At 40.6% G+C, this 21,276-nt stretch overlaps 1 protein-coding gene across 4 annotated transcripts in view; it reads right to left on the minus strand.

Moving 5' to 3' along the window:
* Positions 1-20,912, minus strand: part of COLEC11 (collectin subfamily member 11) — a 39,504-nt gene extending 18,592 nt beyond the window's left edge. For 2 of the 4 annotated variants that reach the window (XM_074922272.1, XM_074922247.1), the window contains exons 1-2: positions 20,752-20,912; positions 3,518-3,673 (exon numbers count right to left, since the gene is read on the minus strand). In XM_074922272.1, coding sequence (XP_074778373.1) covers positions 3,518-3,647 — 130 coding nt within the window. In that variant the 5' untranslated portion in view covers positions 3,648-3,673; positions 20,752-20,912. Of the gene's footprint in view, positions 1-3,517; positions 3,674-14,458; positions 14,547-20,149; positions 20,264-20,751 lie in introns of those variants that run through there. The other 2 variants (XM_074922257.1, XM_074922263.1) reach the window with 2 other exon arrangements.
* Between the last annotated feature and the right edge of the window lie 364 nt (positions 20,913-21,276).

Consider the following 21,276-nt stretch of genomic DNA (forward strand, 5'->3'; position numbering starts at 1 on the left):
TGAAAGAATACCTTCTTCCTCAGCGCAAGGCAGCTCTTGCCCACACAGCTGAGACAGGGCAAGATGGTCCACAATGCTCCACAGTGTTTTGATGCTCCACACCCCCAAAAGAAATCTAGCCCTTGTACCAAACAGAGCAGCAGCAGGATCACAGGTATCAGGCACAATCCTAACACTACTGCAGACTGCTTCACTTGTCACCTCCAAGAGAGATCTTTCATAATTCAAATTATATATATCTTACCATTGCTATCAATTTGCCTCCATTTGTGAATTCTTTGGGACAGGATTTGTCTCTGATTATGTTTGCATCCTGCCTACCTTGAGCTGTACCATCTACTGTAATGAAAACAGCACACAAAATATTAACTATGTGAGCTATTAAGCATTCCTTGGCTGGTGATAACTTTCTTCCATTACTCATATTCCCTCTGTGAGTAGATGCATCAAGTGTGGGCGTAAAAAAACTGGGTTTATTTTATTTATGTAGCATCAACTTTTTTATGTATTGTATGCCATTGAGACTATTAAGTCAATTCCTGCTTTAGATTCTAGAAAGGAGACAAAACAAAGTGGCAAACCAAGAATTTAAGATTTGAAGGATTGTTCCATGTTGTTTTTTTCTCCACAATAGTAGTAACTTCAATCTCATAGGTCTATCAAAAGGAATTGGGCTTTAGGAAGAATATGAGTGAGTAATGCAGTGAGGCTTCACCATCCATCCCTTTTTCACACACAACACACTTTTCCCATTATTAATATTGTCAGCTTTCTAAAACACGGATCAGTCTGCTGTCTGGATTCTCAGAGCCACAGCATTTTTCCCTTCTGCATTTCATCTTACTCCTTTATACTGTTGAGGTTATAAAATAAAAAAAAATTAAAAAAAAAAAAAAAAAATCAGTCCCTAAGACCTAAGCTGCTGACCTTAAACTCATTTATGCCTTTTTCTATTCTTGGTGTCTTTACCGGCTTTCTTCATCTTCCATTTCCACCTCCGTTCTCATCTCATCCCCCTTCCGATTCCCCCTTTTATTCCATGGGGTCCTAATTGGCTTTGTGTCATTTTCTTATTTCTTTTTTTTTTTAGTTTCCAGTCTCTCCACTCAGTCTCATTCTTTGTGCCCTTATTTTCTCTTTTCCCTTTATCTCTTCTTGTTCTTCTAAAATTTCTCCATTATGCTCCCCCACTTTTGGATACTTTTCTCTAGTGTCTTCTTCCTTCACCACCCTATTTGGGCTCCACTTTCTGTACCACCTCTTAGGCTTAACCCTCTCTTCCCTTTCACACACTCCATGGTCTCCCTTATTTCTTCCACTTCTTCCCTGTACCTATTTTTCCCAAATCCCGACAGGCTTGTGCCCAGCAGCAGTGCAGGGCTCTGTTCCTCCATCACTGGAGATGTTGCTGGCAGCCCAGCAGAGGAGGAGAAGGGGCAGATCTAAAAGCCTCAGTGAGCAAATCCCACTGCGTGGGAGCCAAAATTTGGGCATGCAGCCACATAAATGCTCAGTTTAAAGGAAGCCTTGGCCACTGAAATGGGTTGGAGTTGTGCCAGTGGGGGACAGCAGTATCTCATTACCAATTCTCTGAGCCAGTCCCCCTGACAGCATAGCTGGAGCACTGATAGCTTTTTAGGGATTTCACATTAACTAGGGCTGTATCAGGCCATTTTGTGCTTCACTGAATTTGTACATCAATCTCTCTCACTTTTGCAAGGCTTACATCTCATGAAGCAGAGTGAAATCATTAACACATGATGGTTTTCAGGCTTCTCTGTTGTTTCCTGGCTCAGGATTGCCTTCTGACAAAGGGCCAGAATACTGCAATATTTATATGTTTTTAAAAACTCAGCTGAATATAATAATAACAACAGTCCTCATTTAAAAATGGTAATCACAGATGTTAATTTTGACTGACTACACAAATAAGGAAACTAAGGCAAAGAAGTTACAAAACTTGTCAAAGCCTGTCAACTTCTTTGACGTGATTTTTCATTTCAAAGCTCCAGTTCCCAGTGCTGACCCTTCAACTGATCTTCTGTGTAACTTTGGACAGCATACATTTGACTTGTGTTCTTTTCTGTAAGTCATATCATCAGCACTATCTTATGCCTCTTTCACAGCAAATATATCACACAAATGAAACAACTTCATTCAAACCTCAGAAGACCTGGATATAGTGCTGTTCCTTCTAACTAGAACATGTGCAGAAGGTGTAAATATTATTAAGGCTACTTACTGAAGGAAAACAAAAAAAAAAAAAAAAAAGAAAGATTTTGGTTCAGATCAGGCATCCAAATCTGCATCTATAGCAATAATAAAAAAAACAGGAGAGCTTTTTTGGTCCTGAAGCCAATTGGCCAAGCACAACCCACATCACTACAGACCAATTCTCTTGCTTCCAGCACAGGGCAGCCACATCCAAACTGGGCAATGTCTGGAGAGGGCAGTTTACACCACAGCCAAATCTGTGGGCAGGCTGCACTCGCAACTTAACTGTATGAATAACTGCAGGACAGAACTGAGTCTTACCATCAACAATTAATTAAGCAGCACAGACACAGCCTACAGTCCATACTGTGGTCCTCAGGCAACTGTAATGCCCAGGTTTGTGCTAGGTAACATCAGAGGCATCAACATTGTTAGGTGAGTTTTGTGTTACTACAATACGTAACTACCAGAAAAACTGTAACATTAGTTGTGCAGTTCTTAAACAATGCTGGGTTTTTTATTGTTAATGATAAACTGGTGATTTTCATGGGGTTTTTTTGTCCTTAGCTAACAGGTATTTCCCCATGCTCACAGGTGTTACACTCCAGTAGAAATACCATAGCCTCTATAAAGGGAATTACTGTTATTGATTGAACAGGGCTGGGATTTCACACCATAATGGATGCTGTTGCTTTAAAATGCTAGTTCTTCCCAGTTGTTGATTTCCTATCTGAGGTACATTTCTTGCTACAAAAAAAAATCAATAATTTATTATGCTGTCTTTTTTTGGGCAATAGTTTGGGGGCATATTTTGTAAAAATGTGACTTTTGTTCACAGAAATTCCAAAAATGTAACTAATTTTTTTAATTCTTCTGAAAGGTACTTGAGGATTTAAAAATCAAGGGAAGGCAAACATAAGACTAGAAAATACAAATATTTTCCATTACATTGCAAAATGTCAATGAAAACCTCTCCCGGTATAAAGTAGGGCCTGATTTTGCAGTTGTTGGGTATGTGTACCAATCCTGAGTATAAACACAGAGAAAGAAACCAGGCAGTGTATCAGAGTAACAAGCACTACTGATCAGAAGCAAGTCTGGGAAACTTTAGCATGCATTCTCTGAACCATGTTTATTTTAACAGGCATCTCATGGGCCTTAAAACTCCATTTTTAAGGAGGCTACAAATGGGACAAATAAGAGGACAACTGAAAGGCACTTTGACTCTGTTAGAAACTGTGCAAATGAGGCTGTTAGAAAGAAAAGATTAGTATTTGAATGACGGAGTAGGCTTCCACATTACCTTTGAGGCCTGGAACAAGAATTTGAACAGAGCAGGACTCCTCTGCAATATGTTGAGGATATCCAGACTTTAGCAGTGACAGGAAGGCAAGGCTAATTAGAGTCACCAAGAAAACCAGATCTCTCTTCATAATGAGCACTTACAGGTCACTGACTCCTAAACAAAAGAATGAATAAACAGTTATAAGAATTCCAAAGACTTTCAACAGTTTTTGAACACATGCAGCATCCTAATACAAATACAATATATTTTTGTGTGCCATAACCCACACAGAATGAGAAGAACATGTGCAGGTCCTCCAAGCAGGTTGTATGTTCCACAGACATACATGAAACATGCAGCAGCACATTCAGCAGCTTGTTTGGGGGTTAGACTGGGTAAAATAAAGCTCAGAAGAAATTTAGTTAACAATTAGGAGATTAAACAATGCTAATAGTATGCAATTCTGTGTTCACAATTTCTCACTGGAGGCAGGGATCTGGAAAGGTCAAAGGAGAAAATACAGTACGCAGCCTTGCACTGAAAGATGTTAGCACTAAGTTGCCACTTAGAGTGCATACTGCTCTAAAGAGGCAATTCAGTAGGTGATGAGACCAACCTAAGGGCCTGAAATTTAACTTCCCATCTACCTGAGCACTGAAATCGTGCCCAGCAAGTTGTCTGATACAATAGCCCTCATGTAACTCATTGAGGGTGGAAGGCAGATAATATTTCACTACATCATGCAATGAAGTTACATGAGAGTCTTTAATAAATCCCCAAAAGATTCACCTCTGAAACATATCCTTGTTTAAGCCTACAAGTAAAATGGCTTGCCTGTTACTAGGATGTGAAGAAATCTCTCAGAAAACAACAGTACAGAAATGGACCTTGTTCGAAAGGACCATCAAAAATCGATATTTAGGGGATCTGTAGAAATACCCTTTGACAAAAGTGTTATTGATGTACTTCTGACATGTTTTTCCAGTTCTTCTTTCACCAAGGCTCTGTACTACACAAATGAGCTGAAAGTCATATCAAGGTTTCAAGAGAAAGTACCTGTATATCATCTTTTATAGCTACAATACAGATGTGTGCGTTTCACATCTAGAGCGAGAAGATTGGGCTGTATTACTCTCCACTCCTTGATTCCCTTCAAAAATAAGCCAAGTAAGATTAGGCACAGGTGTGGGGTCAGTATGTGGGTCTGTACATCTTAACATGTTGGGAATCTAGGAGGACTGATCTGTTATTTTGGGGACAGCCTGAAGGCACAACTGCCCTTTAGCAAGGGCAGGATAATAAGGAGCTTCAGGGTATGAATGAACAGATACCAAAACTTAAGGGATGGAGCAAGAGGAAGGCAGACTGCCCTCTACATGCAGCAAAATTCAGTTTTGCCTATTAAAAAGCCTCACTCTAATTTTCAGTTTCATCAACTCTGATATGTTTAATAGATGTCTTAGCAGCAGAACTGAGTAGATGACTTCGGATTTGGGGGAATAAATTATGCCTCTGAGTTTCTATCCAGTTTGTGCTTCCATTATCCTCTTGGAGATAAATGAGTAGACTGCAGCAGGAGGTCAGATGGGAGCAGATTTTGTCTCCCTCCTCATGGGGATGGAGACATCCTCATGTGGGGATGGCACAGCATGAGTTACAGGAGAGGTGATTCTACCTCACAACACCCTCGCTAGACCATCTGCTGCTACATCCACACTGCAGGGCAGGGGTGCTCCATAACACACCTCCCAGTTCTTGCTGATCATCCAGATTCGGGGCACTTTGAGCCCTTTTTGAGCCAAATCATTTCCCCAGCTTTCCTTCCAAAGGAGAGTGAGGTGCAGCAGGAGGACCATGCCTAAAAAAGGTGGGGTCTGTGCTTGGACCCGAGAAGAGCTCCTGGGTGAAGGGATCTCAATACAGTCATAGTCTAATGGGCTACAGTGAGGCAGGAAAACCTAACGAAAACACTGGTTCTGGCTAATCCTCCCATGGAGCAAGGGAGGAACAAGGACTATCTGGGGATTTTCATAGCCACAACATGCCATGCTCCCATAATGGTACAGGCATGAACTACTTCATAGACAAGCTTTGCCAGACAGAAAGACCCGGGAGAGCATGGACAAAAAAAAAAAAAAAGGAAGTTTCCACTAAGTTGTAATGAAACAGTTTTATTTTCAAGGTCTTTGTTTCAACTTCCTATTACCTTGCGTTTTGTACCCTCACCAACATTCCTGTCAGACTACTAAGTACTAATGTCATTTACAAAGTCTCCTCTCATAGCTTAGGGTGCAGGTTGTGGAGGGACAACACTCACCCATATACAGTATTTTTTTTTTCTCCTTTCAACAGTGCTTAGTTTCCAAAATTTTGCTTATCTTACCACAACTAAGATGACTGCAGCTCATAAATACATGTCTGAATCAGCTTTAAGTATCTAGCTCAGGTATTGCTAGGAGCATAGAAACCCACAAAAGTACAAAACTTGGCTAATCAAATATTTAGGCCATATTAAGTTTTGTCACAATTGCAGCAACATCACTCAAGGCTTCTCAAGAACGCAGGCAAAAATGAATTTTGCCATTCTAGGATGAGGAACCAGAGCTGGAGGAAAAGGCACATCACAAAGGTGGACATAAAGAACAGAAATGGAGGGGGGGGGGGGGGGGGAAGAGTAATGGAAATTTTGATGAAAAGGTTCTAATGCCATAGATAAGCATCAACCAGCGCAGCTCCCCAGGGCTCTGACTGACAAAACCAGCAAGAAACATCCGCTGGTTTCCAGTCCTCTGTTGTCTTGGCCTACTGCCTCCTTTGCCTATGCACAGAGACAGCCCAAACTACTAGAAACAAGGTCAGGCCACTAACCACTTTACAGCTATTTTCCAGGGTTATAGAAACTATTTCACCACAGTCTTGATACAGTTTTGAAGTATCAGATCTCTGCGATAGCACTCTTCTCCCAAATATCCTCATGTGCATACCAAACAAAATACTTCACCTACATTAAACTTGAAGATTCCTAACCCCAGGTTAGAAGGCACTGCATCTTGGTGTACTTTGTGGCTCATGGTATCCACAGTGGATGGTCCTGCCTCTTTCTGTCAAGACTGTAATTCACAACAGTCAGCAAGCAAAAGAGTGAGCAGCAAAAACTACCAAGAGGAAAGGTTGAGGAGAAAGGTGCTTCTCCAGATCTTCCCTTCAAAGGCTTCTAGGGCCAGTCATGGCACTTGAATAGTCAGTGCTGGTAGACTGGGAAGTGAGCGGGTCCATGGCAAGAACAGGTTTTGCAATGTCCTGTTTGGGATCAACGCTCCCTATGTGGGAAAGCAGTGAGTTGTGGCTGCCCCAGACAGCCAGGAGGACATGTCAAAGACTCGTGCCTAGAAGTCTCTTCCAGATACCTGAATGTAAGTGTTTAACCCCCAGCGGTGGCCATCTTTGATGGAGAGGGAGTGGGACCATCCTGGACAACAGCCACACTGATGCTCTGTGGACTGTGCAAAGAGGCCATGGGTCACAGAATCATCTAGGTTGGAAAAGACCTTGAAGATCATCTAGTCCAACCATTAATTTAACTAATTCCTGCCTGACTTAGCCTGCAGATCCCACCCCACAGCCCAGGAGAGCACCTGGCCACCAGCCTGCAGGACATGCTAGGCAGGGCATCCCACCTTTTCTTTGTAGCGGGGGCACCTCAGGATCCAGAAGATCAGACAAAGAGGCTTTAAAGTCAAGTGGTTCGGATACACAGCTAAAAGCCCGGGAATTAGGCAGTTTCAGCATGAGCACCCAGAAGGTGATGATAAGGATTCTCAACAGACAAATCAGAGAGGGGAATGAAATGGCCTGAGATGGAATTGAAATTAAGAGAGTGCTCCAGTCTCTGAATTAGTGAATAAAAAGGCAGCATCACCTCCTCTGGTTGCATTTTATGAGGTTTTAGATGTATCCAGACTACAACTGAAAGATCAAAGCCTCTGGGTACATTAAATATTAATCTGCCTTTGAAAATTGCTACACAGCTCAGAGATGAGACAGAGGCATCAAGCAGCAGAGAACTGTCAGGGCTGCTTGGTGGCTCTGCTCAGCAGTCAGATATGAAGAATTTTCTGGGAAAAACAAAACCTCCAGTGAAGCTTTCATCACATTCCCCACTGTCCGCTGCTGCTGCTGCAGGGCTTACAAGCCTCAAGAGACACAGGGGATACACCTCACCCTAACTCCTGATAGCTCAACTGGCAGAGAAAAATTATTATTGCCAGAAAACAGAGCTTCTTAGTATCAGTCAGGTCACAACACCTGGACCCCTATGAATACTCGGGAAATTACCTTGGTCTGAGAAGAGCCACTGACAGAGGAAATCTCTGAAGAGGTTGCAGATTAAATACTTTATGGAGTCTACAGCTGCAGTAAAGGGACATGGTAGTAGTAGAAATCAAACCAAAAGCACTTTGGATATCACTTTCTCCACCTTTTCCTGCATTAAAAAGAAACCTTCTTTTCTGCAGCTAAATTTGCCTTATATGATTAAAGTGAGAGTTTGAACTCCAGGTATGTGCTACAGCAGTACCTTTCATTTTAAAATCCTGGAAAATTCCTTGCCTTTCTGACCTACTTTCAATTCTTTCAGGGCAAGATTCATAAAGGCATTTAGAAAACTAAATTCCACTGAAACTGGTCCTCAGAAAGATGTGCCAGCCTGTTTTTTCAAACACTATCTTGGCCCTGGTATTTGGAGTATCTTCAGTTTTGGTAAAATCAATGCCAGAGAGAAACCTAGAGATGTTCAGCACTTGTAAAAATATGAGTATTTTCTCACTTTCTATGCAGAGGTCAGGAGTCAAAATATGCAGCACTTACAATAGTGGCCACTAAATCAGCATAAGCTGACAGCTTTGAAAAAAAATGAGAGAAGGAGGAAAAGGCAGCATTTAAACGTTCTTTCCTTTAAAAAAAATATAGCAAAACATCTCTATTCCCATTAGGAATGGAAACATACCAATGCAACTAGCACAATAATTTCAAAACAACTTTTGAGATCTGTCAGCTTTAGGGAATCTGCCTCAGTTGCCAAGAGAGAAGAGGTTTATTAAGCCAAGCTACAAGTGACAAGTCCTTGAGAGGTCATCAGAGAATCCCCAAGGCACCACAGACTTGCTCAAAACTGCTGCAGGAGCGGCCAGGCCAGCTGGCACACAGCACTCCTTGAGCTCCCCCACTCCCCCCCAGCCGTCTATGGAAAGCCAGCAAATGCCTCATGCATGAAGACCCTCTATCTGCCAACGCCTGTTCCACAAGGGCCAGTGGCTTATTGTACAATGTTATTTTGGACCCAGAAGCAGTAACACAGATGATCTGCCTCGTTTAATCTAAATGGCTGAGAAATGCTGAAGGAAAATAATGTTCACTGGCATTAATACTCAGCCTGCCAAGAGCTACAGAGTGGCTGCAATCCTCTGTATAAACCTATGGGACTCCTCTTTGAGCTGCTTTTATTTCACCGAGTTGGTTTCATTCTTATTACAATTTTTAATTATTTTAAAATTATACTTCATTCTCAGGGATCTGATCTGAATTATCTATACTCTGAATTGAGTATGTTCCTGGTGCAGACAGGCACACAGATCTGCAGAGCCACAGCCACATTTGGTGGGTGATTTTCCCAGGCAGGTTTGAGTCAGCGCTACAGACATATCAACAGCTTTCAACAGTTTTCACTCCCCTGACTTTTCAAGTCCTCGTCACCCACATCCTGACACCTCCCAGAACTATCTGGCAGCCTGTGTGTCCTCAGACGCACCGGTAGGCCCTAAACTGCATCCTAACGGATACAACATGTGCCCACCAAATCATGTCACTGAAATGCCAGGCTGTGACACAGACCTCACACTATTTCAAGCCTAGTTAAAAGCAAAAAAAAAAAAAAAAAAAAGTAATTAAGTCCCAGGGCTACAAGGGTAACACCAGGGCCCAGTGCAGATCAGGGATATGTTTCTGGGGGAAGCGGGGGGGAGAGGCAGAAGGGACAAACCTCCGGCACTGTGCATGCAAACTGCTTTTGAGGACTGCAGATTATTCCCTGGAGAAGATGTCTTTCACACTAGAGATGAAATCTGTGTCACTGACCTCTTCTTTCTCCATTACAGCCTTGCTGATCATCCTAACCTACAGATGTTTTGCATAGCTATGCTTTTATTTTATCTAAGCATTTTCTCATTTGTTCTTCCAGCTCCCTCATGAATTACCTTGGGTAATCAAGAGTTCACCATTTAGCTGAAATATAAAAATCAGAATCAATGATAAAGCTGCTTAAACAATGTGTGATCATTTTCATAATGTTGCAGTGCTCTGAAGTTAAATTCTACGTGTTGATTTAAAGGTTAATAAAATAGGCTTGAAAGATTTTTTTTTTAATCCTTAAATGTTAATACCGTACAATTGCAAAAATGAGGACCATAACTGCCGTGACTACAAAGTCTCTGTGAAATCTATGGAGCATGGAGCAGCATAAAGCAGAGACATAACACATTTCAGGTCCTGATGATGCTGAAGAACAGCAAGGTTTACGCAGAGGACAAAAGAGTGAGTCTAAGCTGATAGGAAGCTAACATTACCTAAAAGCCTAACTGATAGGAAGTCATTGGTTACTCCCTAAAGTATACTTAATTCTGGTTCAGTACAGCTATTTCCTCAGCTGATGTTTGTGAGGTGTAAGGGACTATTATTTCTGACTGTACAACGTAGGTGCCCTTGTCATACATAGGAATAGTAGCCTCACTTTTCATCAAGAAGAATGTTTTTAAAAATTGAGACAAAATTCTTACTGATGTAGTTCTGCTAAAGTCATTGAGTTTATGTCAGAATTAACTTACTGTCATCTGTGCTGAAAATATAAAATCAGAGTTTCACTAAGGGTGAGATGAAAATAGTGCCAGTGTTTTCAAAACCTGTAACTAGAGGGAGATGGGACCCATGTGATTTCTTGCCCCAAGTGCCAAATCTCTCACAATAGCTCTATATGGGTTTTTTTAGATAGTAGAGAGTAACACTCAAGGAGAATTTTATCTTTGTGTATCAGTCAGAGATAAAGAGAAATGTAAACAAAATTTCTCCTACGATGTTTTAATCAAAGTCCCTATTAGATGACCATATCTCTGCCATAGCCTCATTTGCATCTACAATTTACAGACATAGTTTGTGGTTTTGGGTGCCATCCTTGATATATGTCAGAACAAATTTTCAGTATTTTTAACCACCTCAAAATCCAAAAAAATGCACAGTTCAAATATAGGTGTGAGTTTTTCTAAAACCTGTGTCTAAATTATCTCAGTTCAGCACCATTCCTATAAAGCTTCTACATGAGAACCTGATGGTATTCCCACACACCCATCTGTAGGAACTAAAACACCAAGGATTCACCAAGAATCAGTGAATGATGTGCAGAATGATGCAGGGTACATTTCTTTACATGGATAAGAAATATTATTACATATTATTTACATATGCATTTGACATCTTATTTCTGAAGCTTTAAGACATCACTTTTCAGTCCTCCATGTCCACAAAGGCTTAGGACTGGCTGCAGAAGTTGGGATATTTGTGCCATATTTAAGTGCTTAAGACCCATTCAACCATTTTAGGCTTTTCACTATGTTCTCACCCTCCAGGTATTTAGAAATTTTCCAAGTGGGCCTAACAGTTGTCATCTTGAGGGCACTGGACAGGCTCCACAGGCAAACATAACCTGAGGAGGGTGGTCTGAGTCCCACAGCTACATTCTTGGAGGTGCAGAGAAGAGGCAAAAAGGTTCTATCAAGGCCCCATCCAATCACCCCAGACATGTCAGCAGTGGCGCATGCCTTTTGCACAACAGAAGTGCCACTCAAGTATTGATCCAAAAGGTGAGAAGTACCAGCTCTAGAACATCCTTAACTTAAAAGGATTTGAATCCACAGCTCCAGTTCCCCAGGAGAGTAATGGACTCAGTAGGTGATATTAGATTACACTAGTCATGTCATATTAAAGGATGGAAAACAAGCTGGGAAGAAGCCTGGGGAAGAAGCCAGCTGAAGCCTAGTGGTAGGACACTAGAATAAAAAGGGCAAAACGAATGTTTTCCCTTCCCTGCTTTCTGTTTTTATGTCTTACAACTGACTCATGTATAAACACATGGACAGGTCAGGAATGCCCAGAGAGAAGACAAAATCAAAGCAAATCAGTTTATGAGGTTAGAGGAAGAGAAAAGACAAGAGAAGAGACATAGGATGTAGACTACTAGTGGGCAAAACACAAAGCAGAAGTGAAAAAACAGAGTCCTGACCAAGGATGTGTGGCAGAGAAAGGACAGAGGGAGAGATGGCACCATCCCAGAGTGCAAGTGGATGGGAGAAAGGTATGCTTTCGGTTACCCCAGCATTCTACTCACTGAGGAGGAGCACAAACACAAAAGAGCAGAAACCGCTTTTGCCCTCATTTTCTCACACATTAGATATGCAACAGCAACATTTAAAGAAGGTTCTAACAATCAAGGGAGGCCACTTGACTGCTGCCCAATCCTTCCCAATGCTGCAAGTATGGCACCTCAAAAAGTGAACCACATGACAGAGCACAGCTGGCATTAGGAGATGCCTATTTAGCAAGACAACTTTGCTTAGATCCAGATCTCACGCTAGCAGATGTTATAAACAGACCCTTGGGTAAGATTTAACCATTCTGGCTTAGGTGCTCAGTCTGAGAAAAACCCCTGAACTCCCTGTGTAATCAAATCAGAGAAAGGCACCTTAACGTGGGAATCCATTTCACCCTAAAACAGGACAGATAATTTACTCTGGAGGTACATACCTATTCATTGGCCCGTATGACTAGCTCAGCCTTGAAGGTATGTAAAGTTACATGAGGGGAGTCCCACCGTTGCTAATTAGCTATGCCAATCTATGGGAGGGCTAACAGCAGCCTGGCTTCCCCACTGCATTCACACATTACCCTCCCCTTCTCTGTACTGTCACCAACCACCAGCTGATCCCATCGTAAGCTAGCACAAGCTGCTATGCCAGCAGAAAGCTATTCTTCTTTTTGTAATGTTATTTTTCAGTTGATTTAGTTCCTTGGTTCCTGCTGAGGGTAAAATGGCCATCATTCCTGTGAAAAATGTTGCCAGCCAGGGAAAGAAATGCCCTTGGCAGCAGCTGAGATAGCCTTTAGCATGTTGTAAAATTGTGCCCTTGCATGCCAGCAGCATACAGAAAACAGAAAGATATGCAAGTGAAAGAATTATAGTGACTACATTCACCAGAAAAAAACCCAGCACATAATTAGAGTGGGAACATTTTAAAAGGAGGAAAGATATGGCAAAATACCAGGCTGCAATGGAAAATAATATCCAGCAAAAGATACAGAGCATCAGAGATACAACAACATGAGGTATTTTGCAATAACATGCAAGCCACCAAGAGTCATGGAAATGATCCAAGAGTGTTATCCTCAAATGACAAGGACATACTTCTCGGAATGATATCCTCAATATAACAAAACACCATGATACATAAGCATGCACGATCAAAATCCTGCATTTGAATTGGGGCAGTGTCAATGCAATTTCAACAGAAGGTTATTTCTATTCTCAGGATGGGGATCTGCAGAGACCAAATAACTCTCTACATGTGATCCTGTGCTGAACCCTTCATATCAGCTCCAATGAGCCTGGGAAAAGGAGGGAACTAAGTTATACTGGTGACACAAAGACCAACAATACCTTCAGAAAAACGGCCAAGCCTCAATGCAAGAGAAAAATCAAGAGTATCAGAGCAAAAAGCAAACCTCACAGGAAATACAGCCACATATCTTCACTGGACAAATGAAGGGTAAACTTGATAACAATAGTACTATTCAATGGCCTTTCACTCTTAGAGCTCTGAAACACCTTTCCAATTACAGATAAGGAAAAAAGACAAAAGGAAGGGGAACCTACCAAAGCAGTTCCCCAGATTACGAGAAAATACATGGTTGGTACATAGAAATGGTTGTAGAAGCAAAATGCAGTGTAAGAAAACCAGGTTTCTATGGGTCTGATGTGACTTAGTAAAAGCACATGCAAAGATACATGATTCCTGCAGATGACTAGACATGTTTTCAGAAATCAAAGTATTCTTACATTAGTATGCTACAGCAGACTTTCACTGATCAGTCTATATTGTTGGCAATAGTCATAATCCTACTTATAAGGTATGCCAAATAGAAGACAGATGAAAGAATACTTTTCAGTGGCCAAACATTTCCCTGAGCAGTTCTTATACATACCACAACACGTGCATTAGAAATCCTTTGCTGTGTACAATGCACTGATGTACAAATATTTTTAAAAATTGAGAAAGAGTACAAGTGATTGCATGAAGGTTTGAGATACTTTTGATAATCTCATCTCATTTAAAAAAAAGAGTTAGTTCAGAAAGAAACAGATAAAATGTGTAGAACATAATCTGCAAACAAGGGTGTTTATCTGAATTCATATAAACTGAAGGTGTTACTCCTCTTATCCATACACCACAATGCTTCTGCTACCAAAAAATTCTTGAGGATGATAACTCTGAATTTTTTGTTAAAGTCCTTCCATTTAACGAACTGCCCTGAGAGATATCTTTATTTTAATAATGTACATTTCTAGGGAAGGATATAACAAGCTATGTTAAGTAAGTGATAACTACTGGCATTTCCACCTGCTTTGATACTCTAACAATAGCAGCAGATGCATCCTTTACACAGCTAGAACATGACTAGAGGTCAGTTGTGCACAAATTAAGAAGCTGCACATCAGCTAAGCAGTGATCACCTGAACCTCAGCATGTATCTGTTCAGCATTTATAGGGAACTTACAGGAACAAAACCTAATGCTACTGCTCTGATTACATAGCTACCAGTAAAAGAAAAGGCTTGAGAAGTGTTAAAGACTACACTGACCTTGTCCTGGTTGAAATCCCAGCATCTGCCAGTTGACTTAAGCAAAGGAAGGACAAACCACAGAAATGAGACTTTCCACAGTACTCTGCTGCCAAAAAGATAACAGAGGAACCAACTCTAAACATATAAAAAACTCCATGTATCCAACACTGTAGTTGCAACATTTAACATCATCTTCCCTAAAATCAAGGAACAATGTGAACGCAATCTGTGCAAACCAAGTCTAAATGGGTAAATGCATGTTTAAACAGAGTTGCTTAGAAGACAGAATAAAAACTATTATGACCAGAACCATTAACAAATCACCTCATAGACCCTGGCATCAAGTGCCAACAGATTTGTTTTACATGAAAGGACACACACACACATTGTTGTAGCTGATATAACTACATCCCTGGGCATATCAAGTTGGCACTGCTTACACAAGTTTGACATACACCATCCAGAAACTAAATTAAGGATTTGCAAGACATGGGATGCCCAGCTGGTCTCTTTTCAGATGGGAGGGTTTCAAGCTGACAGTAAAACTGCTCCAGCATCTATAGAGAGTGCTCTTTTACAACAGTGTACTAAGTTCCCATTATACCCACAGCACTGTGGAAGTAGATATAGCAGTGGGCATGGTCTGCATAAAAATCAATGGTCGTTTAAATCACTTCTGGTATAAACCTATTTACCTAGATCCACAAAACTTGCACAGATAATACAGTTGCCTCCACATACGACACAGACAGTTTAAACTTAAACAGTCCAACCTAAATAATTCTGGAGACGTGATACTCAAGACATGAAGATATTTGGAAACTGGTAGAAATTCTCACATTCTACTTAAGAAGAACGTCACAAGGACTTGTTTAGATAAATCAGGTTCCTCATCACTAGTTCCTCAACAAAACAAGCAAAGTTATCTATGAATGCTCTGTGAAAAAATATGCCTTGTCCTTTCAAGGACTGCCCTTGAAGAGATAGTACAGAAAAATCTCTAATTATCCCTTGAAGAGTTAAGATTTAGGATTATTTAAATGGAGCAGACATAAGGAAATAGCTATGTATGTTGCCAATGGATTTTAAACTAATTTTTAACTACTTAATTATAAATTACTCTTATATGTTCATGCATTCATGAAGGTTTTATATAAAGAAAAAAAGGTTTTATAAAAAAGAAAGTAAAATAGATAGTGACTACAGAGTTTTTGGCCCTCCACAATTACATGAAAGGCAATTCTGACATTACAGTATTAAACAACAAAGGAAGGAAGCCTCCAATAAAGAGGTTTTTCACCATAACATGGCTCTCATTACATCATCTCACCTCATCTCTGCATTGGCTTTAAATTACAAGTTCATTGTACAACTAGAGAGAAACGTTGCAAATGCATCTGTGGATGCTGCTGACAGATCCACCACCCTCCGCAGTGTGCATAAGCAGTGCTTCTCCTGCTCTGTCACGTCCTCAGTATATGTCTCCCTTACATTTCTTGTACATAACTCCACTAACCAGGCAGCCATCAGAGACCTGTTTTCTCATTAACACCATTCTGAGAAGAGAGCTCACTGAGAGACATTTTTCTTTTCCTATGTAATAAGACATTTTTTGCTGTTTCCTGTGCTAGGCCTTCTTTACATTCTTGTCTGGTGTTTTTATTTTGATTGGCTGCAATTGCCATGCCATCTAACATTGCCAGTTCCTTCACATACTAGGGTTTTTTAAAGCTCTTTGCTTTAATTGACCAAAATTAGATGTTCTCTTATAAATCCTTCTCTGATGATAATCCTAAAATTCTACTTACATTAATTAATATCCTTACAAAAAATTCCATGCTTTTCTTGTCTCCCCTTAATTCTGATATAATCAACAGCCTTTGGTGTACAGGATTCATTTAAAGAAAAGTGCTTGTGAAGACTTCTAAAATGGATGCAAGTAATCTTGGAGCCTTCTTTAGTGAAGGTGAACAATTTACGAACAATTCAGACTCTGAGCAGTGCATTCCTTAGCCAGCCAAGCACTACTTCATGTAAACTTCATTGTCCAGCCCTTGCAGCACAGAAACAAGCAGATTGCCCTCAGCATTCAGACCAGACGGAGATCAAATCAATCCCCGGTCCATGGTCTCTTGGAGGCCCACAGACTATTTCTGAGGAGTCCACTAAAGATCAATAACTGCATGCCTATTATCATAAGGTTCAATATCTGCTGAAATCATCATCACCATCAAAGAAGAATTTGGAGGGATCCACAAGTAAGCCTGAAAATCACTCAAACTGAAATTCTTAAGATTGTTCTCTGTGGGATTTTTCATTTTTATGCTTATTCCACAGCTAGTGAATCATACTAACAGGACAAGAAAAAACCCACACAAAAACAAACAAACAAAAAAACCACAAAAAACAAACCCAAAAAAACCAGAGTGAGCCATTCTTAAGACCAAAGACTGGCACTAGGAACCTGAGCACATCTATGGACACAGCTTCATTCTCCACTCAAAAACCAGCCAGAGTTGAAGCAGCTTCTCTTTCCACTCTCCATCCTTTGCCCTCATTCTTCACCCCTAAACCTCCAGATGAGCTGCTTAAGTCAACACTGGCAACACTACCACTGAATCTGTACCTGTGGCCTCTTCCCAAGTCCAAACAAAGCATCCAAAAACCATCTCCTAACAATTCAGCCACCTTAAGAGGCAGGAATTGCCTGTGGTTTTGTCAGAAAACTTACTTGAGTGCCTAAACTTTTCTCACTGCACAGACCAGAAATGGCCAACATCTTGCCTGACGAGAATAGGACGCTATTCACTCACCTAGCCCATTTATGCCCATCAAGGAAACGTGTCCTAACTCCTTCAGTCTCCTCTAAACACACAGTAAGCAGGAAAGTCAGTAGAAAACACAGTCATTCCCTTCCAAAACAGGGTGGGGAGATGTCTCCCTCTTGCAGACTAGCTTCTTATGGGAGTGCTCATGCCAAAGGAATAGACTTCCCTGGACTGTTTAAGCTTTCTCTTCTTTCTTTTCTAAAATCAAGGCAGTTCAACACCAGAAACTGTCTTGGGAGCTGTGGACATAATCTTGGATATTCAGTGCTCCCACTTCCAAATCACTGTGCTGGTGAGTGACAAGGGCACCTTTCCAGCAGATGGGAGGTTGGGGTTTGAAGCAGTGCAATGAGCTGCATGCAGATCGCCTGCTTCCCAAGTAAGTGCTCCCAGTCAGTAGATTATTACATGACAACTGGGTAACAGCAGTCCATTTTTCAAAGAGGACTGTAGGAAACTGGTCTTTCAGAGACAGTTTTCAGTCTCTATGCCTGAAGGACAACTGGGCACACACATTCAAGGCAAGGTTCCAGCTTCTGGAACTGAAGTTCCTGCAGGCACTTGGCACTAAAGGTGGTGAATTTATCCACTCCCACATGCAGCAGAGGGAATCCCGGAGCATCTCCCTCACAAAAGCATTTTCCAGATGGCTGCTGTGGCTATCACACACTTTGCTGGCTGTGGTGAGTCACTTTGTTCAGCACTTAGCTCTCCTCCATTAGCTCCATATAGCATGTAAACACTGCAGATTCTTGGTCTGGGGCCAGGTATCTAACTTGCAGCACTGTGAAACTGTTTATTCATGTCCATGTTTCATTCACATGCTTTACTGTTAGACTAGATGATCTTTAAAGGTCCATTCCATCCCAAACCATTCTATGGTTCAGTGTAAAAGAAAACCAATGTAAACCCTAATCATCTGTCTTACTGCTCTTTTCTGGCCTCCAGAACACGCTATGGACCTCCTAACCAATCTGCTGATAGAGTTTGGAGGAAGCAGTGCCCAGTCACAGCAGCTAAGGATCCTTGGATCCTAATTAACAAAGAAGAGACTGGTCCAGTGATACAAAACTTGAGCAGACCAACTTCCATTCTCTCCTTGACTACAGACAATTTATATAACTACAGGCAAATCGGTCAGGACTTCATTTTTCTGAAGAGGCACTTAGATGGGTAAGATGAGGCCTCATTGGATTTTCAAAACCACCTCTTTTTAAAGCTTCAGACTTCTAGTAGGCTGTTTTCCTCTTGACTTAAGAGTTTGCCTAGCTCTTAAAATCCAGCCATACTCCCTTGCAGCTTTCAGTTCCAAATATATAAAATGGAGCACTTTTAGTGCAAAAGTTGGCAGAAGTACTAACAAAGCTTTAGAAACATTTTTAAATGTTCTCTCCCTTACACAGGTGTTTGCATGGCTAGAAACATCAAACAGCTTGAAGCCTTTCTACTGACATATCAAGTGCTCTTGAAGGGTCCTACTCTCACAGCCCACAAACAGGATGGTTTGTGGCTCATGTGCAAACCAGAAGGAAGTGCTCGAATTTTAAGATGCCGATGGCTAGTTATCAACCAGTAATCTGAGAGGCTTTGCCTACAGTTGACGCCTTACAAGCCCAATCTGTACCTCTTTCACTAGACTATCTTTCCCAAAATACATCCTAACAATGCTCTCATGGGGAAATGAAAATAGCTCAACCCTGACCACACAGCCTTATGGGAAATGTGGTTCAGCGATGAAGTCCAGCCAGTACTGAAGTGCAATGCAAAGCACAAACTACACTTCCCAGGAGACACCATGAGAATATTTTTGGCTAAACTCTTCTGGTTTTCAGCCAAAATACTTTGACAAAAGAACTAAACTACCCCATAGAAGTGACACTTTTCTTTAAAAAGCTACCCTGCCAAAAGCCGTCTTACTTCAAAAGGATTCCGGTTCAAGAGTTTTTGAAGAGCCCTAAAGATCACTAAATAAGAGCTTTAGGAACAACGTAAAAATCACTCAAAAGTGATCAGAAAAAAAAGCCTTCAGCATAACATACAATTTATAAATTACACAGTGCAATTCTCTGCTGGCTCTAAGACTACGCCATGTTTAAAATCCCATTTTGACTATGAATTTAAGTTACATATTCTCTTTCATGTATTAATTGTAGCAATAATTTCATTTTAACAGATACATCTATTAATTTTCTGAAAGACATTACAAACATTTTTAAAAGGAATACTCAGCTTGGAAGTATTACTTCTTGTCTACAACATCTGCATACCTTATTTATGCTGCATCAGTAGCATAGTAAAATTTTAGGGCTATGTCTAATGAGCTGTCACAGATTAACATATCCTAATATTGTTATAAGTCAGATCTTTAAATCAGCATTTGTTTTATATTCTCTGATCACTATAACACCTTAATTGTTCACAATCATGTAAATTATCATATAGATACAAAATACAAAAGATCTCAGCTAGAAAGGGAAACATAGGACAGTAGTTTTTAAATTTACTACATTTCTAAAATTTTTTAATACCCAAAGATCAAAACTGTAGTCTTTGCAGTCCAGAGGCTCTGTTTCATTGTACAGCAAGTGAAGTTGCGTATTTCAGTTCTCCGTAGTGATTTGATTTTGCTAGAAAACAATCCCCCTCCTAAATTTCACTGCCTGTATTGAGCACATATATACGTATGCACAGAGGTCAGAATGGAAACTCACAAGTCCCTTTATGAATCGTATTTTTCCTACCTCGTGTCTGAAAAGCAAGCATGTGGCCTTCTGGTTACTGAAGTAGGACATACTCTCATGTTCCAGCTTATTTAGACCAAAATTTTATATCGTTACACACCCTTAAATTTCATTAAGCATTCCTGTATATTACTACTTACAACGTGATTTGGTTTTCACTGAGTTTGCTCTTAATTATCCAGTGGTGTAATTCCAGCCCTTACTGGACCTTCTGTTATCTGCTTAATTTCTGCAATGTCAGTCTTCATTCCCTGCTTTGCAGCTGTATTAGAAGCTCAGTTTTTAGATTAGAAAACAGCCAGCCATTTAGAAGTATTGGAGAAAAATGCGGAGAAAAGCACTTAGTATTTCCAAAATTAAACTGATGTTTATTATCTGTTAGCAGAAATTACAACCCATTAATGAACTGTGATAACTTTGAATTGTAGGAAAAGTTAAAATTCATATGCTCTTTTGTCTTTCCTTGTTCAAAGGATAGCAAGCTCTTCCAATTGTATTTGTACATTTTAAATACAAATCCCCCACTAAACAGGAATTCAGTGATTTAACCCACATGGGTGTTTCTTAACAGAAAGGTCCAACATTATCTGATAGAACCGAGTGAGCTCTTACTTCCCTTACCTTCCCCTACCATTTGGGGATCATCAGTCATATTCTGCCACTTACAAAGCAGCCCCCTAACAAACATCCAGGCTTTTTCCTCTACTTTCTTCTGAAGAGTGAAAGTATAAAAGTCTCTTACCTTACGGTTGCTGAGAAGATGGGAACTGCTGAATGCTTTGTGCCTGCAGGGACACTGCACAGATGAACCTCATTGCTGCTGTTTACAGAAGTCTGACAGTTTTTAATTTGAAAAGAGGTTGTCTTTTGCTTTTCGACAGTTCAACAAATCAGACAAAACAGTTGCAAGTGTTATCTGTAAACAGCTTCCTGTTTGAAATAGATCAGCTGTCCTGCAGGACAATAATTAGGAAAGAAGTGTGGGAAAGCTGAAGAGGTCCATGATGTAAGCTTTTTATTTTGGGAATGTACTTTTTTGGGAATGCACTCTTACTCTCCCCTCCTCCTCTCTAGCAGAGAACCCCTTTTTAACCATTTACAACTATTCAGCTCTAAGCCATGCATGCACACTGCCCCAGTATAGCACTTTTCTGGCTTTGCTTCAGTGAATATGAGAACACATGAAATGCAGCACTGAATGTGTCTTAGCTGGATAATTAACACACTCTCCCCGTACTGAAATTCTCTCCATTCTTGCAGTTGGCTG

This window comes from Athene noctua, chromosome 1 (genome assembly GCF_965140245.1).
Source record: "Athene noctua chromosome 1, bAthNoc1.hap1.1, whole genome shotgun sequence".
Classification (NCBI taxonomy): Eukaryota; Metazoa; Chordata; class Aves; order Strigiformes; family Strigidae; genus Athene; species Athene noctua.